General features: G+C 26.8%; 1 protein-coding gene across 4 annotated transcripts in view; it reads left to right on the forward strand.

Moving 5' to 3' along the window:
- Positions 1 to 13,726, forward strand: part of LOC127278070 (uncharacterized) — a 52,600-nt gene extending 38,874 nt beyond the window's left edge. For all 4 annotated transcript variants that reach the window (XM_051299598.1, XM_051299597.1, XM_051299596.1 and 1 more), the window contains 7 exons: positions 2,121 to 2,241; positions 3,649 to 3,859; positions 8,280 to 8,681; positions 8,776 to 9,120; positions 9,203 to 9,484; positions 9,588 to 9,803; positions 13,397 to 13,726. In XM_051299598.1, coding sequence (XP_051155555.1) covers positions 2,121 to 2,241; positions 3,649 to 3,859; positions 8,280 to 8,681; positions 8,776 to 9,120; positions 9,203 to 9,484; positions 9,588 to 9,803; positions 13,397 to 13,548 — 1,729 coding nt within the window. In that variant the 3' untranslated portion in view covers positions 13,549 to 13,726. The remainder of the gene's footprint in view (positions 1 to 2,120; positions 2,242 to 3,648; positions 3,860 to 8,279; positions 8,682 to 8,775; positions 9,121 to 9,202; positions 9,485 to 9,587; positions 9,804 to 13,396) is intronic.
- Positions 13,727 to 13,739: the final 13 nt, after the last annotated feature.

Here is a 13,739-nt window from a genome sequence, read left to right on the forward strand (position 1 = left end):
GTAATTATATACCATCCCAGGGGCTATTATACCTATCGTCAGTTTTCAATCTACATATCTGGATGTCCTAAAGTTTTATAGTGTTTTGCAAAATATTTCAGATAAGTGGTGTCGATTTAGTTGATTTACCTTTTTAATGAATATATATTTTAGTAAAATTTTAATGTTAATTTTCAATTTTTTTGAATAATTTCCACACAAAAATTAAAAAAACTTTTTTTTACTGCATTCTAATTTTTTATTTTTTGGTCCGTAAAGTACGTAATTTTTAGTGCCGAAGGTAGTTCGAGGCCTGAAATTGTCACACCACAATTGAGCTGCTCGGAAGAAGAACTCGCTTTTCGCTCGGAATGGACAATTACATTCCAGTTTTAGGCACAGAAATAGGAAAAAAAAAATTTACTTTTTAAAAATCAAAATTTTGAAATTTCTTTTTTTCCTATTTCTATGCCTAAAACTGGAATGTAATTGTCAATTCCGAGCGAAAAGCGAGTTCTTCTTCCGAGCAGCTCAATTACAGCTAGATCAAATTTTAATATTTCGAAATTAATATTTTTAAAAACTAGCTTGTATACCATAATCGCCCCTGATTTACCAGAATAGCCCCGGTTGATGGTAGTAAATTTTTTTTTGTTAATTTTTAATTTTAATTTGAGTTAAAAAAGTAGCGTTTTTGTGAATATAATTACCCTGGTTGATGGTAATTAAAATGTTTAATTTTTGAAATAAAACGCGGTCAAATAGTTTTTGAGATATCAAATACATACACCACTTGGTTGTAAATGTAGTTTCTTATAATCGATGTATGAATGAAATAAAAATGTGAAAATCTCAATCCGTCACTCCAATAAACGTTTTTTCATTAATTGGTAACACTTTCCACGCGTTCAGAGTTCATCCAAAGGTACTCTTACATCTTATAAATACTTCCTTTCACATCACTTCTTTTTTTTTTTTTTTTTTTTTTTAGAAAGTTACTGAAGTGCAGTTCATTTTAGAAAAAAAATCTCAAGATCGAATTACAATTATGCTTGGACGAGCAGAGAGTTGTCTTGCAAATGTAATAGCTTCAATTTAGGGCTTTAACGATAGTGATTTGATGATTTTTATTTAAAGAATGACACTTAATAGAAAGTACGTAATTTGAGTAAATAACTTTCAATCGTTCTTATTGTGTATTACTTCTTGTCTTATGAAAGTGACGCGATTCGATCTTGAAAGATTTGCATATTATTTCTTCCGCAATTGTAATTTTAGAACAGAAGTTATAATTTAGTTTATGTATATAAAAAAAAAAAATTTTCTTTTAAAAGTTCATGAAAGAATAAGTCAATTTTACTAACAGAAATAAAAAATTGAAATCAATTAATTGGTTGTGAGCAAAAATGATATGTTGGTAGTTCATTAAAAAAATCGTGTCTTTTTTATTTTCACAATTTAAATTAAATTTTTTCGTGACCTTTAATTTAATGTCAGTTAAATGTTATACAGAATCCAAAAGATTTTTAGAATGAATTATTAATTTTATTTTTATGTTGTAATATTTTTTTTTTATAAACAGAAAACGAATCAATACCTTTTACAATTAAGTAATTAGAAAATTGTGCATTAGAAGAAATTTATGTGTAGATATTTTCGAAATCGTATTTTAGTCTTTGATAAAAATTAAATATTAATTTTAAAAAATTATCATAATTGGAACTAATAAATATATATAGAAATATAAATTCAGTTCTTGTCAAGGTCTTGGACCTTGAGATATATTTTGTTCAAGTTTACTAAAGTGTAGAGGTAGTTAACCTTGAAGACATATTTACCTTCTCCAACAGCTTTTTCTCTCAGAAAACTGATCTCCAGTAAAAGTATCCTTTCAGTTAATATATATATCTACGTGTATGTAATTTACTTGATAAAAAATTATTGCGTAAAAGCATCTTTCGCCAAAATCACCATACTCGAATGTTGCCTGACTAACGATGACGATTTCACTGATACACATATGTACAGTTTATATAAGAAACAGGATATAAATTATCTTTTTTTTTTTTTCATTTTACTATTTTACACCAAATTATTGTACGAAATCGAATAAAAATTATATTTTCAAAAATTTGTTACAGATCCTGTGGAGAATGTCCTCACAATGAAACTGCATGTTTAGCTAAACACTGCGTTTCGGCTGATGGAAGAAAACGGGGTCTTTTTACTGCTAATCGTCAAATGCCCGGACCGAGCATTCAAGTAATTATTAATTTTTCCTATATTTTATTACTATTTTTATTCTATCGCTATTATTACATAGGAAAATTGCTAAAAAGACAATAATTGTTTCAAATCTCACTGAATTGGTGTATTATTTTTTTTTTGAAAATTAAATTTATTTAAACGAATGAAAAAAAAATAAACGTTGGCAGAATAAAAATTACGAAGCTGAAGTACGCAACGTTTATGATAAACGATTTTTAAAGAAATAATTTTTTGCCTAAAAAATACGTTTTTAAAATTTGTTGAGTAATAAAAACTAGGAGAAATATTTTTTAGGCGAAAAATTTAAAAAATTTTCATTTTAAAAAATTATTTCTTTAAAAATAGTTTATCATAAACGTTGCGTACTTCAAGCTTCATTAAAAATTCATCTTTTAGCAAGTATTTTAAAGAAGTGCAAGGTTGTGTTTTGTAAAGATTGTTTGAAAATTCGTGGGTAAATAATTGTATTGAATATTTGCCCCACGTCGATAAAAGTATATACCCCATGTCGATAAAATGTTACCGACCGCAAAGTATGTCGTAGTACCCGATCGTGCCGCGAGAGCTATACCGCCGAGAGCTCTCTCGCAAGCGTCCCGGCCACCGATCGGATATATAAGCTGCACTCCCGCAGGAAATCGAAGACTAATGGGGTTTTTGAATTATTCTACCTTTTTACCCAAACAAAGAATATATAAATATTATTAAATATATAAACTTTAATAAAATAAAGAAACATTCAGATAAGTTACTTAAAATAACAGGCGTTGAATATATATCTTAGAATTAAGTTGTATAACTTTAATGTACAACTTTCAATGATAAATAAATATGGTTTTCAGAGTCAAAAAAAAAATCGCAGACTCTTTTGGTTCACGGAGTCGGTGAGTGGCATTTCCCCAAGTATTATGGAGCATTACTCCGACGTATCGTATGAGAGTATTTCTCTCGTCTCAACGAGGTATTACCCGTTGAAGACACGAAGCAGCATTACTGCATTTTCGAGTTCCCGTTTTGTACGTAACCCCTGGCGTAGTTGTTCGTCGTCGCTTTCGTTCCTCCGACGTAGGGAACGTAACGTAACGTAGAGTAATGCAATCCGTATTTTTTGATCGTTTCTTATTTAAATTGTTCTCGTCGTATATTCTTATTGTAAAATCATTTACGTCGTACTTTTATTGTAATCGCGTTGTATGTAATTTTTTAGGTTATGTCGTCTCTTTTTTTGTTAATTAAACGTTATTTTTCGAATTGTGTCTGTAATTTTAATGTAATATCGTTGCTTAAAAACGAACCCTGATCCGGCGAGCTAATTCAACACTTATTTTATCATTACAGTTTTATCATAATAACTTTATAGTAATATGAAAAAAAAAATGTAAGAATAAAAATTTATTGCAGGTATGCGAAAATGATATCCTAGTGGTGGATGTTGTAAATAGGCTTCCAGGGAAAGCTGCAGTAATACATTGGAGAGGACAACCTCAACTTGAAACACCTTGTATGGATGGAGCTCCACTAGTGACGCAATGTCCAATTCCCAGTTACACGACCTTTCAATATAAATTTCGAGCGTCTGCACCTGGAACTCACCTCTGGCATGCTCATTCCGGTTACTACTTTCACCTATTAAATTAGAACAGAACAAGGGTCATTGTCAGAACAAATTATATCTATAACTTTATATTACATATATATCTTTATTTCTCAATTGATAATAATTAATATTTTTCGTAATATAATTTTATTTTTATATTTTGTTTTTTAAATATTATATATATTTGTTCTTTGACATTGGAGATATATTAAAAATTCCACACATACTTTTAGGGAAAACTCTCCTACAGTATCAAATTCTTTTTGCCGTGAGCACTTGAGATTTTTTTTTTACCGTTTTGCAAATTTATGCTCCTTTTGTATTTTTTTACGAAAATTATTTTTATTCATAATTCATATACCTACTATATAAATTGTGTCTGATGAAACAACCTTTTATTCATTTTCTAGAGTCGTTTTTGTTAAATCAAAAAAAGTCTCTAAGAACCCTTTTAAAATAATCAGAAAATAATTTTACATAAACAGGGTAGCCACAAGTCAGGGGAAATTTTCTGTTGGAAATGTCAGGCGAAAAAATTTGTTTTCAGGGAAATTTAGAAAATTGGACAAAATAGAAAAAGTCAACTTATATACTTCCAGTATGCGTAAAAAGTTTATAAAAATTTTTCCTTTTAGATGGGATCCTATTCACCTTTTTTTACTTGTTTAAAATTTTGTCACCTATTTCATCTGCTTTTGATAATTTGTTACCTTTTTCACTTTTCTCATGATTTGATAAATTTGCAGATGTAATATTCAAAAAATAATTAAATTTACAATGTAAAAACATTGATTTAAGCTCAAGAATGTTGAAAAACAATTTATTAGTTTAAAAAGAATATTTTTTAACATTCCTAAATTTATATTAATTTAGAGAACACAAAAATACAGATTTTCATATTTTCTGTTAAATGATTCGATTGACAAAATCTTAAATTTTTTAAAATTTTCCATTGATTTAAAAATTAATTAAGGCCAAATTTCAATAAATGTAAATTTAATTCTAATTCTCTTTTAATTTAAATTTTACTTCTAATCAAGCAACAATTCAATTCAATTTTAATTTAAATTTGGATCAAGTAATCGAACTGACAATCAATTCTAATTTTTATTGAAGAAACAAAATTTGTTAATTAAAATTTTCATCAAATACGCAAATTCAATATGTAGATCAAAACTTAAAATTAACGAAATTTTTATCAATCTAAAGATTATTTGATTAGTGTACCATAATATTTGAGGGGAGGGTCCAGTGAAATTTCAAAATTTACGTTTTCTATTTACACCAATTTTTTCTGGCATTATTTAGAGTCTATAATTATTGAAATGTGAAAAAAAATATTTTTTTAATTCAAAAATTTTCAGAATCATAAATAAAGTCTATGAAAAAATTGCCGTAAAAAAATAATAGAAATTGTGAAAGAAGTTGAATTATTATTCCCGTTTATATTTAAATAAATAAATACACTGAAAGAAATTTCATAGGAAAAAATAACAAAATGCGTATTACATTTTAATATATTCTTTTAGAATTTAGGGAAAAGTGTACTTTTTATTAAAATTCAATATACTTTATATTAAAGTTCCAACTTAAAATCTTTTTTCAAATATTAATAATTATTGTAGAAAGAACGTAAAAAGATTACCAATATTTGAAAATATTATATTAAATTCTCATAGAGTTGTTGCATTATATGGAATGTAGCGTTCTAATATTTGTAAAACTTTATACGAAAAATTCAGAATGTCGGAAGAAAAGGGAAAAAAAGTGGAAACTCGGACGTTTCCGTTAATTCTCGGGAGGAAGAGGAGTGAGACTAGGAACAACACATTCACACTTACGATACAGGTTAATACACATACTAATGAACACGCACGTTCATTTCGCTTATACATAGACATTACACGATCGCAACGAAACCTACACTTACAATTCTATACGCATAACGATAAATTTCGCTGGGGGTCGGCATATATCGTTTTCTTATATACTAACTACTGAATATTTTTACCACTTGCGAGAAAGAAGTTTACTTATAATAACTTAATAATAAAAAATAGTTTACTAGTGCCAATGGTGTAATTTTATAGAGGTTACGCTGGGTTCATTTTTATTATTAATTGTTTATATAGATTTTTCTTTTTTTTCAGATTAAAAATTATGATTGTTATAAAAATTTTTATTGCAAATAAAAATCAAATAATTGTAAAGATGACATCAAAAAATAATAATTAATAAAAATAATAATAAATTTAATAATTATAAATGTTTTCTGTGGCACTATAAACATTTGAAACACGTGTGTTGACAGTTGATAGGTACGTTCTGCTGGTTAACAACACTTTCGAAAATCGGATCAAGTCGTAGAAGTTCGAGTAGGACACGAAGCCGCAAACAGACAGAACTTCGGTTAAATTCGTAGTCTCTCGGGAAAATCCGTGACTTTTAGTATAAAGTTTTACAAAATGTGAAATAAGTATACGGATATATGTTATTTTTCTTACTATTTTGTGAAATTATTTATTATAATATTTCGTATTCTGTGAATTCATAAAGAAAATACTAATTTTTAAAATAAATATACTAATTTTTATTTCTTAAAATAATAGTTACTCTTAAATTCATTATATATTTTCATAAAAACTGTAATAGTAATCAGTATAGGTGCACTTTTTCCCTAAATTGTAACATTTATATTAAACTCTAATATGAGTTTAATACTTAGTAGTATGAATTTTCTTTCAGTGTAAATAAATTTAAAAAGTAGGTTTTAACAGTAAAATTTAAACAAATAAAAATTTAAGTTATTTCGAAGTGTCAAATTTTTTTTCGACACATTTTTGAAACCTAAAACCATATTCTATGATCAAAAATTTTCTTAAATAATTTTTGATCATTTTACAAATTTCTTAAATTTTCTAAAAGCCATATTGATTGATTGTTCAGAATCATGAAAAAAGTGTAAAAAAAATAGGCAGTGAGAAAGAATTAAAATTTTAAGAGAAGTTCAAATTTTAAGTTTTTAAGAATTTTAAATTTTATTTAAAAAACTATTAATGAATCAATAGTTTTTAATTTCTTATAGTATATTATAGTTTTAAATACTCTATATTTTTAGAAAATAAATTGATACTTCTAAACAGTATAAATTTTGATAGCTTTAAATTTCACTGGTCTCTCCCCTTAAATTTAAAATTATCCAAATTTTAATTGATTTAATTTTCAAATTAACCTAACTTTAATTTGTCCAAATTTTAATTGATTTAGGTTTCAAATTATCTGATTGTTTATTTATTCTTTTAATTGATTTTTAGTATCAAATCAACCGAATTTCAAATTGTCCAAATTTTAATTGATTTAAATTTCTATTTATCAAAAATTCCAATTTATATACCCAAATATTAAACTATGAATGCTTCAATTATTGATGAAAAATTTGAATAGATACCTACTTTAGGTAAAAAGTTTACCTTTTTATGAGCCAAAAGTTTTGAACGTTCAAATGAACAAAAATTTTTTTTGTAACTTCTTTAAATACGAATTTTATTACAAAATATTGTTTTAAATATCTAAAAAGTAGTTATTAATTTAATATTTGTTTAATTTACTGTTTTATTTTACATTGACATTATAATTTCTAATAATTTATAGATTGGAAAAAAATATTTTGTTTATTTGAACGTTCAAAACTTTTGGCTCATACCTTTTTATCTATTTTTTAAAATAGGTACCATTTTAAAAAAGGTATTGAAATCCCTGCTTTCTATTATAATTAAGGGTATGTGGGCAAAGGACGTTTTTTTGTGGTTTGAAACTTTCTCTGAAATAAAAAATGATTTTGGGTTAAAATTTTGGAGAAATGATTTTGTTTGGTACATGGAATCTCGCTATTCTACTCATTTACCATAACTTAACGCAAAAATAATAAAAATAAAGCAATAAATAGTAAAATAATGTGTTTTATCATAGTTCATTCAGCGGCCACTCGCTCGAATTGGCGCTGTTTACTGGAGCACTGACACACTCAAGCAACGTCTGTGTATGCGCCGCCATCTTTGTTTCCTTTTTCGTTTAAAAATGCCACTTTTTAAACTTCATTTCTTAAAAATTTAACACAAAATTATCTATTTTTCGGAGAACAGCGAGATTCCTTGTACCCTAATCTATCATCCCTCAAAATTTTAGACAAAAATCTTTTCTCATTTTAGAGTGAAACGTATACTACCAAAACACATTTTCCCATACTAGGTCACGTGGGAGGTTCCCACATAACCTTAATTAAATTTAATAAAAAAAATTTGTTAGGCAAAATTTTTTAATGTCAGGGGAATTGAAAAATTTATTCTTGTGGCAACCCCAATAAATGTTTTTTTTTCATACAGAAAAGCCTGATTTTTTCCTTAATAAATATATATTTTCAAAATATAACTTACAGGCGCTGATGTTGGGAATGGAGTTTTCGGTTCGTTAATTGTGAGACAAGCACAATTAAAGGAACCACATAGGGATTTATATGACATTGATGATCCAAATCATGTGATACTTTTGAGCCAATGGCAGCAACCCATTGTACCTGAGAGTTCCTCGAGTGGAGATGCAACCGAAATGGATACACTTCTTGTGAATGGCAAAGGGAGACAATCTAGTGGACCTAAAGTACCACTAACAACTTTTATCGTTACACCTGGACGAAGACATAGATTCCGAGTTGCCAATGGAGCTGGCTCTGGATCATGTCCAATGACTTTGTCCATTGATGGTCATTCCGTTCTTTTAATTGCTCTCGATGGACATCCAGTTTCAGCTCAAAAAGTCAATTCAATTACTTTGGCAAAAGGTTTTGTGTTTATTAATATACAAAAAAAAAATTTGGTGATTTAAGACTAAATTGTCCCCCCATTTTTTTTAATACAAAATTTTTGGATTTGTAGGTGAAAGAGCTGATTTTATACTTCAAGCGAATAAGCCAATATCGACCTATTGGATGAATGTGAAATCATCTAAAGAATGTAGATCGAAAGTGAATAGTGGATTAGCAATAATTAAATACAAAGGATCGAGTAGTAATTCACCTCCAGCCTCTTTGGGAGATGAGAATGTTGATTCAGAATCATTTATGACAACAGATCCAGCAAATACTTGTGAAAATCCAGAAAAAATATGCGTTACCGAAGTAACGTCTATTCGAAAAATGCCTATGTTATTGTCAAATCCATATGTCGATGTCAAGATGTATCTGCCAATTAATTATAGAATTCAGAGTCACGAATTTTCAGGTTACTTGATTTTTAATTTAGTTTAGACTTTTGTTTTCTTTTTTTTCCGTTTCTAAATAAATATATGAAAATTTTCTTTCAGGCAGTGGGAATGTTGAAACTAAGGTTTTAAATGTTGATAATGCCACGTTTACTTATCCTTCATCGCCTCTATTAACTCAGGGTGTGGATATTCAGGAAACAATGTTTTGCTCAGGATTTGGAGATGAGGAAGTTTCGAATTTAATTGTATCTGACACAACACGATGTCAAAGTCCTTCGTTACCACGTAAATTGGAGGATATTACAAGTTTAACTTGTGAATGTGTTCATTTGCGAAAAATTCCATTGGGTGCAACTGTGGAAATCGTTATTATAGATCAAGGTAATTGTAATAGATCTAAAATTTAAAAAAAATGCTATTTTGTATATTGAACTTGGTCCATAAAGGGAATTTTGAAATTTAAATAATCTAATTTATTTAATAGGTGGCTTGGAAGATTTAGTTTATCATCTACATGGATACAGTTTTTACGTGGTAGGAGGTAGAACATTTGCAAAAAGTATGGCACTAGAAGAAATAAAGAGACTAGACGAGCAAGAATCACTTTTCCTTCGTAATTTGGATCAAGCACCGCTCAAAGATACTGTGATCATTCCAAAATTCGGAGCTGTTGCTATCAGATTTAAAGCCGATAATCCTGGTAATTATGATAGACTTATAATTTTCTTTCTTTTTTTCTTTTTACAGAAATTAAAAACATTTAAAGAATTATTATTTAATTAATAATTTTATTAACGTCCTCTAAATTTGTTATAAAAATTTTTTTTTTCGATCACCACAAGCAAAAGTGTAAAATTATTTACTTAAAAAGATTAATTCTAGGATTTGAAGTTAACAAAACAATTATCTGTTTTTTTATGAGAATAGAGAGAGATATAAAAATTTTAAAGTCTTAAAATAAATCGTCGTGAATCAAACAAAAATTTTTCTACAATTGATTTATTACAATTTTTCTTCCTTAAAATTAACTTAAGTGGTTAGGTGAGAAATGTTATTTGTTTAAATTCCTTGAAATAATAAAATATAAATTTATCAACTTTTGAAAATTTACTTCTCATTTGTAAAAAAAGAATTGGAATCATCGAAGTTTTTGATTAAAATTATTTTTTGTTAACAAATAATATATTTTGATGTTACAATGAATTTTTCATTTGTTTAATAAATAAATGTTGTTATTTACGTATTTTGTTTACATTGTACCTAGAAAGATGCAATTTTTTTCCTAATGTATTTTTATTATTTATCGATATTTATATAAAGTTCAGTAAATTGTAAAATTAAGAAAATATTGCATCTTTCTTGGTGTATAGTGTAAAAATTTAGTAAATAACAATAATATATTTAAACAATTTTTGAATAAAATTTTGAAACTAGTTTAACTATTTTATTTATTAATTTAGTAGTGAGTAAAGCTAAAAAAAAGTTTGATAAGTTTTTAAAAATCTGCTAATTTTTATTAAATTGAAAATTTACAAAATTTTTAATACTACATTGTTATTAAGAACCAGAATTCGTGAATTATTTATAAATTAAAAAACATGACATTAAACTGTGTTTGGAAATATTTTTGATAATTTTTGACGCTGTGCAACACAATTTTTATCATAACTTTTAAAATAATTATCGCTCATAAATTTTCTCAACAGATTTTTATTCCTCAGAGTTTTAAGAGTATTTTTAACCCTCCTACGGTTTAATTAAATATCAGAAATCGATACCAAAATGGTTGATTTAATCCTGCATAGAAAATTTTATATTCCAACATTGGTTAATTTAGTTTTCGGTGTCGCTGATTACGAATCCAAGATCCGTTTTTAAAAATTCAAGATGGCGGATCCAATATGACGGACATTTTTGAAAACTTTTTCTTAAATTCAACGGATTTTAATTGAAAATCGTTACTCGGGGGTTTTGTGGGTCGCTGATCATGAATCTGAAGTCGGGTTTCAAAAATTTTAAGGAGGGTGGCGGGTCAACATAACCTCAAAAACCTGTCAAAACTAAAAAATTGTTTTTAACGCAAACAAAAATATAATAAATATTAATTTCAAACAATTTTAGAAGATCTAGATTTACTTCTTTCGAAAAAAAATTATTTTTTCCCAAAATATTTTGTCAATAATTATTTTTTTAACATTTAGTTTTTTTTTTCTTTTAAATCAGACAAAAATTGCAATTTTTCATCTATTTTTATAAACAAAAGCTTATTTTACTAAGTGAAACATTCTCTACAATTGTTACCTTTTTTATATTATAATAAGTATGTTATTCATATATCTACAATATATCTACAATTGTAGAGAATGTTTCACTTAGTAAAATGAGCTTTTGTTTATAAAAATAGGTGAAAAATTGCAATTTTTGTCTGATTTAAAAGAAAAAAAAACTAAATGTTAAAAAAATAATTATTGACAAAATATTTTGGAAAAAAATAATTTTTTTCGATAGAAGTAAATCTAGATCTTCTAAAATTGTTTGAAATTAATATATTTATTATATTTTTATTTGCGTTAAAAACAATTTTTTAATTTTCACAGGTTTTTTGAGGTTATGTTGACCCGCCACCCTCCTTAAATGGCGGATCTAATATAGCAGAAATATTTTTTGAAAAAATTTCAAAAATGTCTACCATTTTGAATTTTTAAAAACTGACATCAGATTCGTAATCAACGACCACGTAAATCCCCGACTAATGATTTTCGTAAGCTGAATTTATAAAATTTCTGATAAAATTGCACATTATTGTTTTATTAAGAAAGGGGCCGTCCATAAACCTCGTAGCCCAATTTTTGGCACTTTTTGACCCCCCCCCATGTAGACCAACGTAGACTTTCGCTCTAACCCCCCCCCCCCTCCACTGGTAGAACGTAGTTTTTTTTTACTTATTTAAAAATGTATTTCCATTAAATAGATAACAATTTCCAATAAAGAGAATTCAATTAAAGAACACATAAGGAATTTTAATTTTAAATTTTTATACTAATAATAATAAATAATAATAAAATAATAATAATAAATAATAATAAAATAATAATAATAAATAATTTATACTAATGATTTTTTCAATAAATTAAATTCTCTTATATATGCTTTTACACACTTTTTAATACCTGAAGGGATTTAAATTTTATTTAACAAAAATTTCATCTGTAAGAATATTACACCTGTTTTTTAATAAGAAAAAATTACTTTTAATGAAAATTTTACGTTACATAATTTTCAAATTATATAGTAATTCGAATAATTAATTAATAATATTAACATTACATAACTTTTAATTTCTATTAAAAATTAATTCTAATAAAAATAAGTTTAACTGAAACATTCTTGGGCCGCTGATTACGAATCCGGTGTTAGTTTTCAAAAATTCAAAATGGCGGATCCAATATGGCAGACAAAAATTGAAAAATCGTTTAGATTCCCCTGAAACTTGTTACTTGGAGGTTTCAGTTAAATTTTTTGTTAAAATGAAATAATAATGTATTTACCATTTTGTTTTGGCAGCTAAATCGACAAAGTGAAATTCATTCTAATAATTATGATAAATAAAAATATAGCTAATTAAAAATTTCAATGAATGAAAATTTAGTAAATTGTAGAATTCTTAATTAATAAAAATTTGTTTACAATATTGTTTGCATTAATTTCTTTTGATTAAGGAATATTTCTAAAAGCAGGTGATTTCGAAACATTAAAAATGCAATATTATAATTTCATTTCATTTTCATTTCAATATCATTTCATTTTAAAATAATTTATACATATTTAATTTTACAAAAATTCTACTTTATATTCATATATCGCTCAATTCGACATTGGAATTACCCGCGCAATTTAGAAAATATCAAAATAAATGACTTAATAAATACAACTACGTAGTCATGGCTCGAACCCCTCCCCTCCCCCACGTAGTTTACCGTAGAATTTCACTGAACCCCCCTCCTCCCCATAAACTGGCTACGTGGTTTATGGACGGCCCCAAACTCATTAAAAATTATGTAAAATTGTTAAAGAAATTTCTTATCGTTGCTATCATATATTTCTAAAAAAACTAGACAATCACCTTCAATTTGCATTTTGGATCAAGTAAATCCGTTCTTTTGTTTAGAAGATATAAAGTTTTTAGTTACCCCGAGATATCTCGAGTTTAACTTTAGTGGGATTAAGATTTTTTTCGAATTTTTAAATGACGCAGAACAAAAAAAAAAATTTAATTGTTTATAAAAATTTTAGGCTATTGGATGCTACGTGATGAACATGCACCCGAATGGACACGGGGATTGGATGTTATTTTACAAGTTGGGGAACAAAGTGATATGGTTCAAGCGCCAGAAGATTTTCCCAAATGTGGATCTTTTGTTGGACCCGATTATTTCCTCATCTAGACTGAAAAATTGTGACAAGTGATTTCTGTAAATAGTCTTTTTTTTAACATGTACATACTTAATTTTTAAATTCTTATACAATATTTTGTAATATTTTTCTATACGATATATATATATAAGATTTTATCAAGTTTTCTTCTAGGTCATAAGTTTTGTAAATAAATGTTCAATGTTGTTATATGTTTTTCCAG

Source organism: Leptopilina boulardi, unplaced genomic scaffold, assembly GCF_019393585.1.
Source record: "Leptopilina boulardi isolate dan_hultmark-lab unplaced genomic scaffold, ZJU_Lbou_2.1 LbouV2_194, whole genome shotgun sequence".
Classification (NCBI taxonomy): domain Eukaryota; kingdom Metazoa; phylum Arthropoda; class Insecta; order Hymenoptera; family Figitidae; genus Leptopilina; species Leptopilina boulardi.